This window comes from Alnus glutinosa, chromosome 8, assembly GCF_958979055.1.
Source record: "Alnus glutinosa chromosome 8, dhAlnGlut1.1, whole genome shotgun sequence".
NCBI lineage: Eukaryota > Viridiplantae > Streptophyta > Magnoliopsida > Fagales > Betulaceae > Alnus > Alnus glutinosa.
Window position 1 is genome coordinate 24,935,902 of NC_084893.1, and position 15,717 is coordinate 24,951,618.

Consider the following 15,717-nt stretch of genomic DNA (forward strand, 5'->3'; position numbering starts at 1 on the left):
AATAAATCTATTTTTTACCCTCGCTTTACTCTGGTTGAAGTGGCATTAGTTGAATGACTACTTACAAAAACCAAACTTTTTATCTCTATTCAACTCATGCCACGTTAACAATGTGAAGTGGGTGTGACAAAACGAGTGTGAAGTGTAACATTACTCTTGAGACAAACATATAAACTCGAGATTTAATCGGTTAAGATTCGAGTTAATATATATATATAACTTAAAAAGTATAATCTTAATAATAATTAATTAACTAATAATTAGTATAGATTACTAGTAAAAATTAAACAATCATGACATTTATTTTATATATGTGATAAATAAGTTAATTGAAAAGCTTAAGTCCGTTCAAAAAAAAAAAATGAATATAGTTTAAACATTGAACATTCACTATACATTTTGAAAAGTGTACATTTTGTGATGAATTAATGTATCTATTAAAAAAAAATGTATCAAAATTTTTGCAATATATATTTTTACAAGCAATGTAGGGGATCAATCACAATCAGGACCCAACAGCTAAAGCACTTGACTTTTCTCCCTCGTTTAGCCAGCAGTTTGGGAGAGAAGCCGGTATTTGGGTTCCGAAACCATTTGCTTTGCTCATGTGTTGAGCCTTGATCCTGGACGCCTAAGACAAGTTGGTGTGACTAATTTGGTTTGGCCGGGTGTGGTTAAAAAAAAAAAAAAAATGTTTGAAAATGTTTGTCCAGCCAAAATCAGAGTTAAGAAGGCAATAACTGAAGCGATAAGAATCTCTTGCCCTTATTAAAAATAAATTTTAGATCCAACGTACACATTCTATTGTGGAAAAGATTTATTTATTTATTTGTTCTTTTCTTTTATTTTCTTTTGTAAAAGGAAATGGCAAGAGAAAAAGAAAGAAGTGGAAATAGTATATATGGCACAAATAAAAAATGTAGAAGGAATTGAAGCTGAATAATAGAAATTGAAGGCTCAAGTTACATGTAGTGAGATAAAGTGGCATTCTATATCATCATCATCATCCTCATCAATCATCATATATTATATGAATTACACTAGAATCTAGTTGTATTGGGACCCCAACAGCTCAAGTCCATGACTTTTCTGACGGACTCCTCCTTGGAGCGCCGCTTAATATGATTGGAAATAGCAGCAGAAGAGCGAGCGGAGAGCTTGTTGGCCTGATAATACGATCTGATATTGTTCTTCACATGTTGTTGCATTGACCTTATTACGAAATTCCACCTGCATACCCCTTGGTCTTTCAGGGTCTCCACGGCTGCTATGCTTGCCGCCACAATCCATGCTCTGCTAGCTGAACTCATTTTCCGATCGATGATCTCCCTCAATTTGGGTTCGATCGATCTTGACAGTGAAGAAGAAACTAAAGAGAGAGTTGGTGATTTTGATGGTGTTGGGGAAGGCGATGGGAGTCTTTCTTATATATATATAGGTGCCAGGTGGGTTGATCTTTTCGAAACGGTAAACTTCGTGAGTAACGAGCTAAGGGAGAAAACCACAGGCAGTTGCACCAATTGTTTAGGTAAACTGGTAAAGTGGCGCCCCACGGTATTTGGAAGTTTGGAAGCAAAACCATGTGCTTAGCTGTTAATTGTTTCGGACTACTATGACGTGGACACTTGAGAGTGTGTGTGCAGCTTTCTTTACGCGTTCTCTTTTTTCTTTTTCTTTTTTATTCGTGTTCAACTGTCCATCCTTCTTATTGCTGATTTTGAATATAAAACTACTTATTATAGTCAAAGGATTCATTATAGTTTCAACCTGGAGCTACAATATATATATATATATATATATATAGTTGTAAATTGTAGGAATTTTATATAGTTTCAACCTGGTGCTTATAAATAGTTTTAACCTGTTTGTTTTCGCTATAAAATTCTTTTAAGGGTTTTTTATTTTTTATTTTTAAAAGAAACTTGTTATATTGGTCCCTATAGTGAACGTATAAATTCCTATGGCATGCCTACGTAACAAAATGGTCATTCTCTATAAAATTCTGATTATTTTTTCGATTGTCTTTATAAAATTATAAATTTACACTCAAATAATTATTTTTTTTTTAAAATTTATAATTTTTTTAAAAAAAAAAGAAAGAAAAAAAAGAAAAGAAAAAAGAGTTGGTTTGGAGAGGGGTTGGCTGGCTACCCCATGGCCATCTGGCCTGTTTTTGGGGGTGGCTGACCACCTCCCAAAAGCCTTTGGGAGGTGGTCAGCCACCCTCCGAGACCAGTTTTGAGGTAGCCGAACTACCCCCAATTATTCGTTATGGGGGTTGCTGACCACTCCCAAAATCACCTTATAGCCTAAGATAGTTTAGCTACCTCCCATTGATCGGTTTTTAGGGTGGCCAAACTACCTCAAAGACTCTCGAAGGTGGTTTAGTCACTCCCTCTAATCAACATAGAAGAGTTCAGCCACTCTTAACAGTCGATTCTAGGGGTGTCCAAACACGCCGAGAACTGGCCTCTAAGGGTGGTTCGGACATTCCCTTTGGACAATCCTGGGGTTGCTAGACCACCCTTGCAGTTTGCGAGTGGTTCTACCACCCCCTTGGCTTGTTTTGGGAGTGACCAAACCACCCTACACTAGAACATGCCTCTAAAGATGGTTGAATCACCCCTAAAATGCCCTAGAATATGAATGTAAAGATCCATTTGATAACTTATCAAACCATTGGGATGTTATGTCATAAAATTGAAAACTCACAACATTTTTTTATGGGATAATTGCACCATTGGTCCCTGTGGTTATCACTTCCTTCTAATATCAAAATGAATTCAAAGATCCATGTGGTTGGCTTAATTTACAAATCACTCCCTGGAGTCAAATTACGTTAAAATTTTTGACAGATTCCGTTAAACACCACGCTAGCACCAATAAGATGGCGACACGTGTCGATGTTAATAAAAAATATAAATCTATTAAAAATAATAAAACTTATTAAAAAAAAAATCCAAAAACATATCTAGAAGCTCTTCCGCCATCAGATCTCTTCTCTCATGCCTCGCTATTTGGCGCTCTGTTTGGTTGCTAAGAAACGTTGGGAAAGAAAAACAAAATTCTTCGATCCCAGGAGCAGATCCTGGCAATTGGATCAGATCGTCATATGAACAATCAAAACCGGATCTATTAAATCGAAAACAGGGGCCTGTTTAGTAAGTAATTGTGTTGTAGAATATTTGTGTGTTATATAGTAAGAAGTGATTGATGTGATATAAAATTTAAGAATGTTTTATAGAAAAGTGAAAAAGTTTTGTTTTGTAATGGATTTTTTTTTTTATTTGAATAGTAATAAAATATGATTGATGTGATATAAAAAATGTAAAAAAATTAAAATATTTTTTATTTGATAATTTAAAAAAAAATAAAAATAAAAAAAATCAAGAGTTAGGAATGGTTTGTCAACGAAGCCCTCAACTCTATAAAAAACGATGGGAGATCGTACCTGTTTGAAAAAATCAGAGGAATTCGATAAGAAGAAGAATCTTAATTAATGCAAAAGGATTATGAGTCAATTAGTCAAAGGAATATTAAAGACGGAAAAAGGTAGAAATGAAGCAGATCCACGGCAGGCGAGTTTGGAATTTGGAATTTGTCCCTGTTTCTGGATTTTTTTTAATTTTTAATTTTTTTTAAAAAAAAATAAGTTTTATTATTTTATATTTTTAATAGATTTATATTTTTTTTATTAAGATAAATACGTATCGATATCTTATTGGTGTTGATATAGCAATGAAGTAATTTTTAACAGAATTTAACTTCAGTGAGCGATTTATAAATTAAGCCGACCCCAAGAATTTTTGAATTCAATTTAATACCAAAAAGAGTGATTTGTAATTTAGATTAACCACAAACACAGGACCAACAGTACAGTTATCTATTTTTTGATAACGTGCCAAAGCACATGGAATGATTTTGATGTTTTCCGTAAGTCAAAAAACAACTTTCTATGAGTATCCACAAATGTCCTTAAATCTATTCAATAGGCTACAAATTGGAAAGCAACGAATTGTGTGATTTAACTCTGGGCTATGAATACATACAAATTGTAACACTCCGATCCCACATTGGGAAGAAATAAATAGCTTACATAAAATGAGTGGTTTATAAAGATACTCATGGGTGTTAAATCTATTAGTCTCACATTGTCTAGTTATTAGGAGAAACTGAGCTTTATAAAAAATTCTAAGGAAACTCCAAATTAACTAGTCTTTTTAGGATGATAATGCAAATGTGACTAGCGCTTTTTCCTGAATCGTTACACAAGTAGTTTTACACAATCGTCTTTTTGACAATATTTGATAATATGTCTAATCTTAAACGATCAATGTTCACAACATGGGGAGTGGCCGCTCATGTCAAAAGTGTATCAGACAAGGATAATTTAAAATATGTATGAATGTAAGAAGATTTCAAATTTCTACTTGGAGAAAAATTGTTTACAAAAATGCACACTGCCAATAGCATACATCATCATATCAGTAGGTGGCTGCAGTAGACATAATTGGGCCACAGCTACTGCAATTCATTCAGACATGATGAAAAATTGAAGGCTAATGGAATGTGAGAAAAAGCAATTAAAACATGATTTATGTGCAAAAGAAGAACGGGTCAGATCCGAGGTACTTAACTGAGATGAGCTATATCAAACTCATCGGGAAATTTAAAAGTGGCAGCTGCACCAAACTTCTTGCGCTCTTCCCAATCTTCCATGGATTCTTCAGTGCTATCCTCCTCGTCTTCGTCATGGTGACTAACAGGTGAAGAGGGGTCGTGTATGCTTTTAGATTGGCAAAGCGGGGTAGCAAGCATGCTCACTTGGCCAAAGTGAGAAATTTCTACCACAACGGTATCATCATCAACTGGGAGGGGTTGTTTCCATGGCTCCCCATCAATTCTCATGAATGTATGGTCAGCTGCACCCTTATGGAACTCAAAACGGATTCCCTTTGCCTACGTGCATAGAGAACAATGACGCTTGAAAACTTGTAGTAATTTAACAGCAATTTGACATGCATTTAAACAAAGGAGCCGGATAAAAAAAATGGAACCAAAATTCACTAGATACTTAATCCATTTCCTACCTGTGCAAGACGAGTCCCATGTCCATTTGGAGCAAGCAAAACAAGCCCATGCCAAGCATTTCTGAAACCGACAATCTCAATTAGGCCGTCATCAACCAATGGAGGAGTGAGGTCCCTCTGCAAATTTATCCAGAAATTGCGGTTCAAATGTGTTAGTGAGAGATATTTCCGCAAATAAAACTGCAATTTTGGGACAGCCTCTATTCAGTAAATATCTCAAAAACACAGAATGATGGAGATAAATCGGAACTAACATCATCCGATTTCTTCTTTTTTGGTGTTCCCCAAGGATTAAGTCCACCAGAAAAACTGGGCAAGTTGAGGCAAACAATAGACCTAATGCTGCATATCACAGAGAGGGCGCTAGACATGAGAAGTCAAATACGCATGAAGTGTTGAATGGAATTATGGAAAGGATACAAGAAGTATTAAGAATCCATTCTGGACTAATTAAACTTTTTGAATGAGGCAATTCATAAAGAAAGTGAATATAAGCACTGACAAATGACCAAGGTTGCGTTGAAACACCAGTTGGTGCACAAAGTTTCTTAAATAAGTTTTACTGTCACCAGCGATAAAAGCAGTATGTTGGATAACAAAGAGTGAAAAAAGAAAATTAACAAATCACCTGCGAGGTATGCTAAGATCCTCCCACTGACCCTGTCTGTTCATGATCTTAACCTTTGTTAGCTGTGCTATGTTCCTGTAAGAAAATTAAGACATTTACACAAGCAAACACAACCAGACGGAAGGCTAGTAACTGGAGGCTAATCAATTAAAAAATATATACAAACTAAAATTCAGTCCATTTGGAAACATTATTTCATACATCCCCTACTGTTCCAGACGGCAGGAAGGTAAGACTGGGATAAAAACTTTACCGTGCAAAGCATATACCAAAACCATCAGATCTAGTATTGCCAAGAAAAAAAATCCTTTCTTTGTTTCTTTAAACATAAACCCAAAAACTGTTGCACTATAGCCAAAAAGTCTGCTATCTAATATAATAGAACCAGGACTTACAACAGAAGAAAAGAGGACAGGGGGGTATTGAAATGGACATAAGGACTAACAAAGGGGTGTTCTAATTTTATTGACCCTTCAAATTATGAAAGTATCCAAGTTCTGAGTCTGACAACCTTAAAGTTAGTAAGGAAAATTGTACTTGTTTGATTGCACACTTTACCTAGCTCATCACTTACACGTAGCAAATTGGATCCTGTGTACCCAATATTTAGACTACAAATGTAAAACTTGATCCATTGCCAATGGCTCATTGTGGATAAGAGAATCACAATGAGGGCAGTAGCAGCAATGCAGCAATGGCATTCATCTGACTAAAACAGCGTGGGACAGCTCACTGGGGCAAATTAAGAAGGGAAGAATGAAGCTTCATACATTCTTCTTATATTACTTTTTCCATGGATAAATAAAAACCAGCACCACTCAGCCGAACAAATAAACATAAAAATTAAATCACTATAAAACCTATTTGAACCATTACAAATTCTAAACTTGAGGAATTCTAGCCCAGAAAAACCTATACATAATTCCATCAGTTAAGTATGTAGATGAACTTCATTGAGTAAACAGCAATAGGATAAAACACAAGATTTAACTGTTGGCCATTGAATGTTATGCAATATGGTTAATTTCCGTTTATTCATAGGGCAACCTCCAATCACCTACCAGAATACTCACCTTGAAGAAGGATGAAATAGAGAAGCACAAAACCATCCTTGAGTGCATCCAAGCTTCAAATAAGTACTCTGACCCATCAAGTAAAAGAAAAGGAAGGGCAATAATAAGTGGCTATGTTCATTTCACCATGATAGATAATCTATTCTAAAATCTAGAAAAGGATGTAAAGTACACCTAGAAATAATTTTGAGTATCATATATTCAGCAAGGGTGGTCCAAAAACCAAACTTAAGTCATAAACAGCCATTCTTTCTGGCTAGCAATAAATTTTTGAAACAGAAGAAAGTTGAATGCTTTTCTACGGCCAGTTTAAATGCTTCATACTGCAATATTAGGTTCAATTATGATGTAGGACATTTCAGGGTGGATTTGTGCAAAATTATATGGAAACTTTGGGAAGGAAAAAATTGGAAAACCGCGGTGTGCAAGTGGTGATCAAAAGCTATTCGAATGGAACTCATCTGCGTAGTGTGACAAAGAGCTTCGTTGGAAGATCGTGTGAATCACGTGAGATGCACATGGGATTGATAGTTTGGCTAAGGGTCAAGCATGATGCATTGTGGGAAGTCGTGATATAGATCAGTCAACCTATATGTCTTGTGGGGTAATTTGGTCAACCGAACTTCAACTGTTGTGGTGGACAGAATTGCTGCTGGGGTGTTTTTTTAGTCTTCTAATGTATTTTCTTCTTTATTTTTCAGAATAATTTTATAAGTTTTCTTGTCCAAGGAAATCGAATTATGGTTAGTTTTTTATCCTTTCCTTATTTTTAGGAGACATTAATAATCTTCTTTAATTAGGAGTCAACCAAGGTTTTTCTTGTATCCTATAAATAAACACGTATTGAACATCAAACTATCGTTGTTATTATGAAATTTCAATAAATTTTATTCAGAAGAAAGTTTCTATTTTCTTGGTAGATTCGAGATCAACCAAGGTTAACATATTTATTCTTGTATTCACTTTTGCAAGCATCAATTGGTATTAGAGCAAGGATTTGCCACATTAGATGACTAATTATGGAGTTGAAAAAGGGGAAGAAGCTATTTAGGCAGTGATTGAAGAAAATGGGCAACAGATTACAGAAATTTGCATTATGCTTGCTAGGCTGTTGACAAACATGTTCACAATCAACCTGCTAATAGGTTACTCATTAGAGATGTCGCTCACAACCAACCTGTTGACAAACATAGTCAAAATCAACCCTATTCACATGATGTGGAGCCCACAAATCAAAATCCCTCTCACCCCCAAACTTCAAGAGAGGATGAATCTGACGATGCAAAGAAAGAGAATACGATTAAAGTGAATGAGACTTTCATCAAACAAAAGGAGAACAGAAAAAAGAAAAAAAAATCGAACGACGATAGAGATGAAAGTGGCTGAAGAAACGCTCCACCACATGAATAATCAAGAAGCTCATAGGTCTACAAAAGATGATAGAGACGTGGAAGTAACTTTAAAGGTGCTTACTCGAAGGAAAAAAGCGCACAACAGAAGATCTCCAAAATAATTACATTGAAATAATACCAAGTAATTGGTTATCGGAGATAAAGAAGATATCTCTAGATCAAGGTTTCATCCACTTCTTTGATACATTGAAATCTATTGGAGATTCAGGTATAATGATCATGTAGAAAAATTTAAAATATAATTTATCATATACGAGGAGAAACTACTTGCAACACAACAAAATTGGTCAATGTATGAATGGTTGAAGTGTCATCCTCCTGATGAGATGACTCGGTCAAAACTCGAGGACAAGTTTTCTTAAAGTGGATGGGACCCATAATTCTTCGGGCGGGTTTGCACAAAATTATATGAAAAATTTTGGAAGGAAGAAAATTGGTAAACTACGGCATTCAAAGGTAGTGTGGCAAAGAGCTTCGTTGGAAGATCGTGCGAAGTACATGAAATAGATTGGTTCACTGAGGGGTCAAAAAGATTATATCATGCAAAGCACATGGGATAGATAGTTTGAAGGGTCAAATAAAATGTGTCCTAAGAAGCTGTGGGATGGATGACTTATGTGTTTCGTGAGATACTCCCGTTGACCGAGCTTCAACCTTCGTGGTAGACAGAATTGCAATTTAAGGGTTTTCTTTTTTAGTCTTCTAATGTTTTTTATTTCTTTTTATCTTATGTGAGGAAATAAAATTACAATTAGTTTTTTATTCTCTCCTTACTTTTTAGAGACATGAGTAACCTTCTTTCATTTGGATTCAACTAGGATTTTTCTTGTAGCCTATAAATAGGAATGTATTGGACATCAAACTATCGTTGTTATTATAAATTTCAATAAATTTTATTCAAGAAAAATTCTCTCCTTTCCTGGTGGATTCCAAATCAACCTAGATTAACATGTTTACCCTTGTATTCACTTCTGCATTGCGTCAAATTACTAACAACATAATAAGAAATTGTAATACCTGATTAACGAATTGACTTTTAAATTTTTCTGGGTGTAACTTTCTCTCAGAGTGAAATGCATATGATACTTGAGCATCCATTCCTGAACAAAGAAAACCATACTGGTAAGGAGCTTGACAACCACATTAAAAATTTGAAGGTATGGAAATTTTGCTCAGATGGAGGAAAAAAGAAAAAAACAGGAGTATGGAAATGTTAAAGTTCATGCAGATTTATTCTTACTAGTTATTAACATCCCAAGTACCATAGACGTAAGAATAAAGTAAAATGATAAACAACAAGTGTATTGTCTCCCTTGGTTGTGTTGATACACATTACACATTAACCAGATAATCATGTTCTAAACAGTAGCTACCTTTTTCCCCCTGAGGATATAGCTAAGAAACTCAGATATATATACACACTGAGGCTTGGCTTTGGGTTGGACATCAAAGAAACAGCAAATCACAGCTGTAGATGCTCAAAACAAGAGACTCCAGCCCTCATAGTTGTGCAGTTACAAGACATAAAGATTCCCATCATTGAAGCAAACATCTGACCTTACTTAGTTTTGTACATAAAGTCCAACCCATATAATTCAGAAGTGAGATCTTAAGTTTTAATGCATTTATTTTAGAGACCTTCTTAGGTCTGCTCTGTAAATAGTCCTAATATCTAAAATAAGATCACATGAGAAAGCAATTTGCAATGGAAACAATAGCAATCAGAAAGCTACATTTTAAACTTGCATATGTTTGTTGGAATTTTGCTTAATTGGACATCTTTTTCTTTATTTCTGTGTTCTTCAATTTTCCTAGATTGTGATGTTAAGGGTTTATAAATTATTCTTTGTTGCCCCAAGCCTCTGAAATATTAATAGAAATCCGGTCACAAATTCAAATTTCTTACCCATGCTGAAGTAGTTCCAAAATCCCCCACGAAATGTGTGGTAACCCTCCTGAGAACAGTAAGCAGATGATTTGCCATTAAGCATGAAAGTCAACACCAAACCAAATAATGGGGAAAAAAAAGGGAGAGTATAGATGGATGATATGAGTTTCCAGATTGAAAAGGATAGTTTAAAATCTACATGTTACCTAACACAGATGACCCAAGTTGGAACTTACACTATGTTATCTAGACTAGAATGGCCTGTTAATTACAATGATTCCTGTCTGGTTGATACAGTACGCAATCAATACATGTCCAATTGACAATCTAGTTACATGAAATTTACAGTGCCAAGTCATCTAGGCTAGATTATGTACCAACTGATAATTAAAGTCCCCAGAGTATTGAACATAAAAAATTCGTGTTTAAATTAGGAATTTTTTTTTTTTTTGATAAATAATTCATTTCATTGAAAATGTCTAAATCTGACATTGTACATTTCGATTTTAGGGCAGAAGGTCTTTCCCATACCAAGTTCTATTGTCAGTCAATATATGCACCATTTCAACAAGATAATCAAGGGTAAAATTATAGGGAGCTCCCTCTTTTTTGTACTATCTGACATTCACTGCCACCCCTCCCTATTCCTAATTGACGTTGAATATCAACAAAAATTAAAAGAGTACTCTTATTATTTTAACATGCAGTTCAGGAAGATGACGTTATTAGTTACAATTATTACAGTAACAATATTGAAATATTTGAGATTAACAATTGTAACTGTTTGCCAACACTATCTCAGTCCAGGCCAATTAGATTTAAACTGCCAAATAAAGTCTCCACCACAAAGTTCAAAGAAGGGAATGAAGGCTTTAGATTAAAACCTAAAGGAGCTTAGAATGACTCTACTTTTCCCAAGGAGAGGCCAGTGTCAGCAGAAACCTCAAGATGAGAGTCTACATAATAACCTAAGAATCAATATATACCCCATGAAGGAAGGAACTAATGTAACCTTAATGGCAATGGAAAAACGAACACAGCGCTGACCTCCCGTACTAAGAGGGAGTAACTAAGCTAGAGAATAAGCCAACTTCTATCCCCTTTAAGCTCTTTTCTGTATCATAATTGTCGTATTTGACAATTCTAACGTTGCTCACTTTCCTGCATGAAGGCCAGCTTGTCCTTCCGCTACATTTTTTTCTTCTTTTTTTACTTGTCATTTACCAATAACATAAAGGAGATCTAGAAAGTTTACGGACAGAGATTCCAAACAAGACCAGATTGTATAGATAGCACTGTGCATATAACTGCATAGCTTCTTGATTTACACACAGCATATGTGGAATTAATTATTTAAAAAACAAAGAAAATATTGTGTGCAGAGCATAAATGGGAGAATAGTAATAAGAAGACTCACCATATTCAGTTTATCTGTCTTGGAGACACGATGAAATGCGTGCAATGAATGGGGTAGTTCAAGAGGTGCAATAGGGTCACAAAATCCATCTTTTGGAGCCCTCATCCTCATGATAATATGCCAGCTGAAAAGAAAAAAATAATAGAATCAGTAACCTAAAAAAGGTTAAAAATCAAACAGACAAGAGATGAAGTGTCCCACTTCACTGATTAGTGTGCAAAACAGGTGGAGAAAAAGAAGCATACAAATGTTGGAAAAAGGTAAAAGCATGCATCCAAATCTAAATATCGTGTAACAAGCCCATTGTTAAAGTACTGATTGCTACAACAGTATTGAAACCGCGCGGGGGACGCGGGGGGGTGGGGCGCTGGAAAGGGCAGGAAAATTGGATGTAATGATTCTAGCTCCACGTTATCATTTTGACAATTCACAAAGAATATTTTACCTTTTCCTTCTCTCTTTTTCTTTTTTTTTTTTTTTTTCTTATGGATATGTCAAAAGTTATGGCCTATATAGTTTTTCTTCTTGAATTTGTACTTCATATTTGTTCTGGGAGAGCATATTAGGTTTTCATCTCATTCCTCTGTCCAGATCTGCTAGAAAAGCAATGAGGAGCAAGATTGAGAGAAAAGATATTACAACATTCTTCCATGATAAAATTGAGCTGATATGGATGAAATGGCAACATAAGGTTCATTTTTCTGGTTTGTGTGTGTGTCCATATGCTTTTCTTATTAAGTCAAAGCTTGAAGTATAAGGGATATAACCTGTCAATTTTCATTTCCTTTGCAGTCTTTACATGATTCAAGAATGATTCCACAGATTGACGATCTGTGCCTGGATTTTTCTTTCCCTGTAAGTTAACAATGCCCATGTTATGCAAAGCTGCTGAGTTCAACAAGCTTCAAATGCTGGCCACATTTATGAAACATTATTTCTCAAGATGCAGAACACCAATAGACATCCATTTAGATCTTGAAGAAACATAAAGAAAAAATTTAGCATCTCCATGATTTGACATGTGCATGCATGATGAAGAAGATTTAGTTTAGCGTCATTTCCAGCTACAAGTAAATAACCACCAGGTGGCTAGCGCACTAAAGCTTTCACTTAAAAAGTATCATAAAAACGTGGTGTTTTCTTCTATGAAATATATTATTGTAGCTACAATTACGGGGATAAGTTATAGGCAAGAAATATTCATATCATTAGTAGTACGTCTTATCTATACAGCAGTCAGTAAATCAGGGCAAACAAGAATAACAATGAGGAAATTAACACATAAACCATCACTATACTGACATTCAACAATTTCATCTATACAATAACAGTAAACATCACATCTTACCCAGCCAAAAGAAAATGGTATGTTGTTTCCAGTTCCCAACGGTATTGTTGCAATTGGAGGCGGCTGTGGTAGCTTGAGATCACATACTACTCCAAGGAGCCAGCTGGCTGTCCCATCCCCACCAGCAACCTAATGATAAATGTGTACAATAGATATAAAAGAAAAGGAAATCGAGGTTAATCTGCAATTATTTTTTACACTTGTGCGTTTGTGTCTGGGAATTCAGAAGGAGATAACATGAGTCATACTTAAAGTAAACTCACAATTATTCTCAATTTCTTTTGAATTTCAGCTGCCAAAACGTCTCCACCGTACTTCAGAGTTTCTAAAGTAACATAGAGCTGGTGTAGCACCTTATCAGGAGCCATTTCTCCCAAATCAAAAACCTGAAAATCAGTCACCACAATGTCAATCCCATTAGTAACAAGAAATCTTATAACCACAACTGCATATCCTATTCTTAAGACATCTTTCACCAAGAATCTAACTTTTGGGCAAGAACTAGATTTACCTGGTTTTCATTTAGAAGAGCACGATACGTAACAAGAAGTTCCCCTCCCAGCTGGCCCCCGCTTTTAGAATTAATGAAGACTATTACAGGACAAGCAGGAATATGCGAAGCATTTTTTACCTCTGAATCAGGTACAAGTATGTAATTTGGAATGTAGAATTCCTTCATAGTTTTATCAGATACCATATCACCCATTACCACTTCCCAACTGCAGATTAAGCAGGACCGTCAAAATTCTGCAATCAAGTAATCACAAACCTATAAGTAAGTTCACTAAAACTATATGAAAGCAATTTAGAAAAGAAATCTTTGATGACAAATACCAGGGCAAACAATAAGTATACTAATTATTGTCACATGTAAGTTGCTGTTGACACAAATTTGATCAGTTAAGGGCAAGACAATTTATGACACTAACAATTAACATTAAGCACAAACTTGTATAGTTGAATTTTTTTAGACTCAAATATGAAACAATAGATGGATAAACCAATTGATGCATAATATAGTCTAAGGTCCCTTGTTTGACAAGCTAACAAGCAAAGCACTACCATATACGCGATTAATAAGCAAAAGAATAACGATATTTCCATATTCATTACTCCATCATATCACATACATACATATTATGTATGTTTATATATCACATTGATCACAAGTGTAATATAGCTCCATAATCCCACACCTCCAAGCAAGAAAACCATGAATAGAAGCCCTAACATCCCAGGCTACAATTTGAGAGAACTCAATGACAATTCACGCAAGCGATTCCCCGAACGGAACGAAATCATGTTCAGGAACTCCATTTCCCTTCTACGCTCCCGTTCGGCCGAGGAGAAAATCAACGCACACAAAAAATTCAACCAAACAAATTTTCTTTGCTTTCGATTTGCTTGGATTTCGCGGCAAACAAACAGGGTTATTAGTTATCCACAGAGGCAGAAAACGTTGTCGTAAAGGGAATATAAATCGAAAGTAGTAGATCCTTTACCTGTAGAAATATACTCGAAAGGAAAACAGAGAGAGAGAGAGAGAGAGATTCAAAGCGTTGAGAACAATGTTTGGGATCCCAAGCGATTCTTCGATTCTTCGATTCTTACTCTGAATTGTAGTTTTAAGATTGAATATCTTTGTTATTGTAAGCGCGTTTGTTTAGAAAATATGTGGGAATGAGAGAAAGCAGTGCGAACTGCGAAGGTGCTGATTCCTTAGCAGTTAAGGTATCAATATGAAAAGAAAGGGAATTTGGATTTTGTTTTCGATTGGCCCTTTCCGCGGGATTTGGTAGCTGAGAGAGCTTGTTTCTCCGAAAGTATCTGCGAGCCTGTGAGGGCTATTTGGTTTCTGTTGTTTGCGCCTAAAATATTTAAGTAGGTGCGTTTCGCACGTGGAACGGGGCGGAGGGGTTTTTCTTACGTGCGGTAGCGTCCATGGGCCAACAACGAAGGAGCTCAATGGCTCAAGCAAAAAAGATACGGTTTCTTTAAGAGTAATTAAATTGGACGTTATTTGTGTTTTAAATGGCTTTTAATTTAATTTATAAAATTATCATATATTCTTTGATTAGGTAAAGATATGGTTTATTTTTTCAGTGTAACCCATGTAAGGAGGGAGGCTAAATCAACCGCACATATATTAGCCAAATCGATTGTAGCTCATGTCAAATATTTAATATCATAAGAAATCTACTTTTCCTAACTTTTTACCTCAGGTCCTCTAAAGGTTATCAATGAGAATTGCAAATTGTTCCAGAAAAAAGAAATATTGAATTCTTTGTCATGTTACCATTCTTGGAGACGTTGATGATGCACATTCCACGTCAATTTTCACAACCGGTCCTTCATAACAAGTCAATTCATGAAATCGATTCTTTACGAAACGAAATTGCGGTCGCTTCCGTACTGGACCCTTTATCGAAAATAACGGAAACGTGTGACCTAGGAAAGGACGCGGCAACTTCGACATTTGAAGTTATGAAAGGACGCGGGCTTTTCCGCGAACGGGACAAGCAATTGTTGGCTACGTTATGAAAGCTAGGAGTTCTTGCCATGGTTTTAGACAAGGGATTAACATATTCCCGAATTATTTTGTTCGAATTAAATAGAATTTGTGTAATTGATTATAAAAGGTCACTTATAAAATCTTCTTGACCAAACAAAAATTTTGAATTACCCGATCATTATCCGATCAGATGAATGTTATAAAAAATATATTAGCTGCACAATAATTATATAGCAATACATCGATGTGCCCATCATTTTTATTTTTTATTTTTTACAAAAATTAGAGTGATCCTTGCACTCTTTATGCACAATAATGGCACAACACCAAGGTACATTGGGGGTCCCAC

The 15,717-nt window shown here is 35.4% G+C and overlaps 2 protein-coding genes across 4 annotated transcripts; both read right to left on the minus strand.

Annotated features, from left to right (window-relative positions):
- Nucleotides 1-799: 799 nt before the first annotated feature.
- Nucleotides 800-1,437, minus strand: LOC133875952 (uncharacterized). The gene has a single exon (XM_062314241.1). The coding sequence runs from the start codon at nt 1,308-1,310 to the stop codon at nt 1,041-1,043; it is 270 nt and encodes an 89-aa protein (XP_062170225.1). The 5' UTR covers nt 1,311-1,437; the 3' UTR covers nt 800-1,040.
- Nucleotides 1,438-4,404: 2,967 nt separating this feature from the next.
- Nucleotides 4,405-14,693, minus strand: LOC133874530 (diacylglycerol kinase 1-like). Of its 3 annotated transcripts, none has more exons than XM_062312371.1 (13): nt 14,359-14,693; nt 13,368-13,575; nt 13,120-13,242; nt 12,857-12,985; nt 12,276-12,361; nt 11,509-11,632; nt 10,110-10,158; nt 9,221-9,303; nt 6,792-6,859; nt 5,719-5,793; nt 5,345-5,432; nt 5,091-5,207; nt 4,405-4,959 (listed from the first exon to the last, which is right to left on the minus strand). In XM_062312371.1, exons 2-13 carry the CDS (start codon nt 13,560-13,562, stop codon nt 4,633-4,635), a joined length of 1,464 nt encoding a protein of 487 aa, XP_062168355.1. In that variant the 5' UTR covers nt 13,563-13,575; nt 14,359-14,693; the 3' UTR covers nt 4,405-4,632. The 3 variants fall into 3 exon arrangements, with proteins under 3 accessions (XP_062168355.1, XP_062168354.1, XP_062168356.1); XM_062312370.1 differs by having other exon boundaries at nt 13,368-13,603; XM_062312372.1 differs by lacking the exon at nt 14,359-14,693 and adding an exon at nt 14,053-14,325 and having other exon boundaries at nt 13,368-13,603.
- Nucleotides 14,694-15,717: the final 1,024 nt, after the last annotated feature.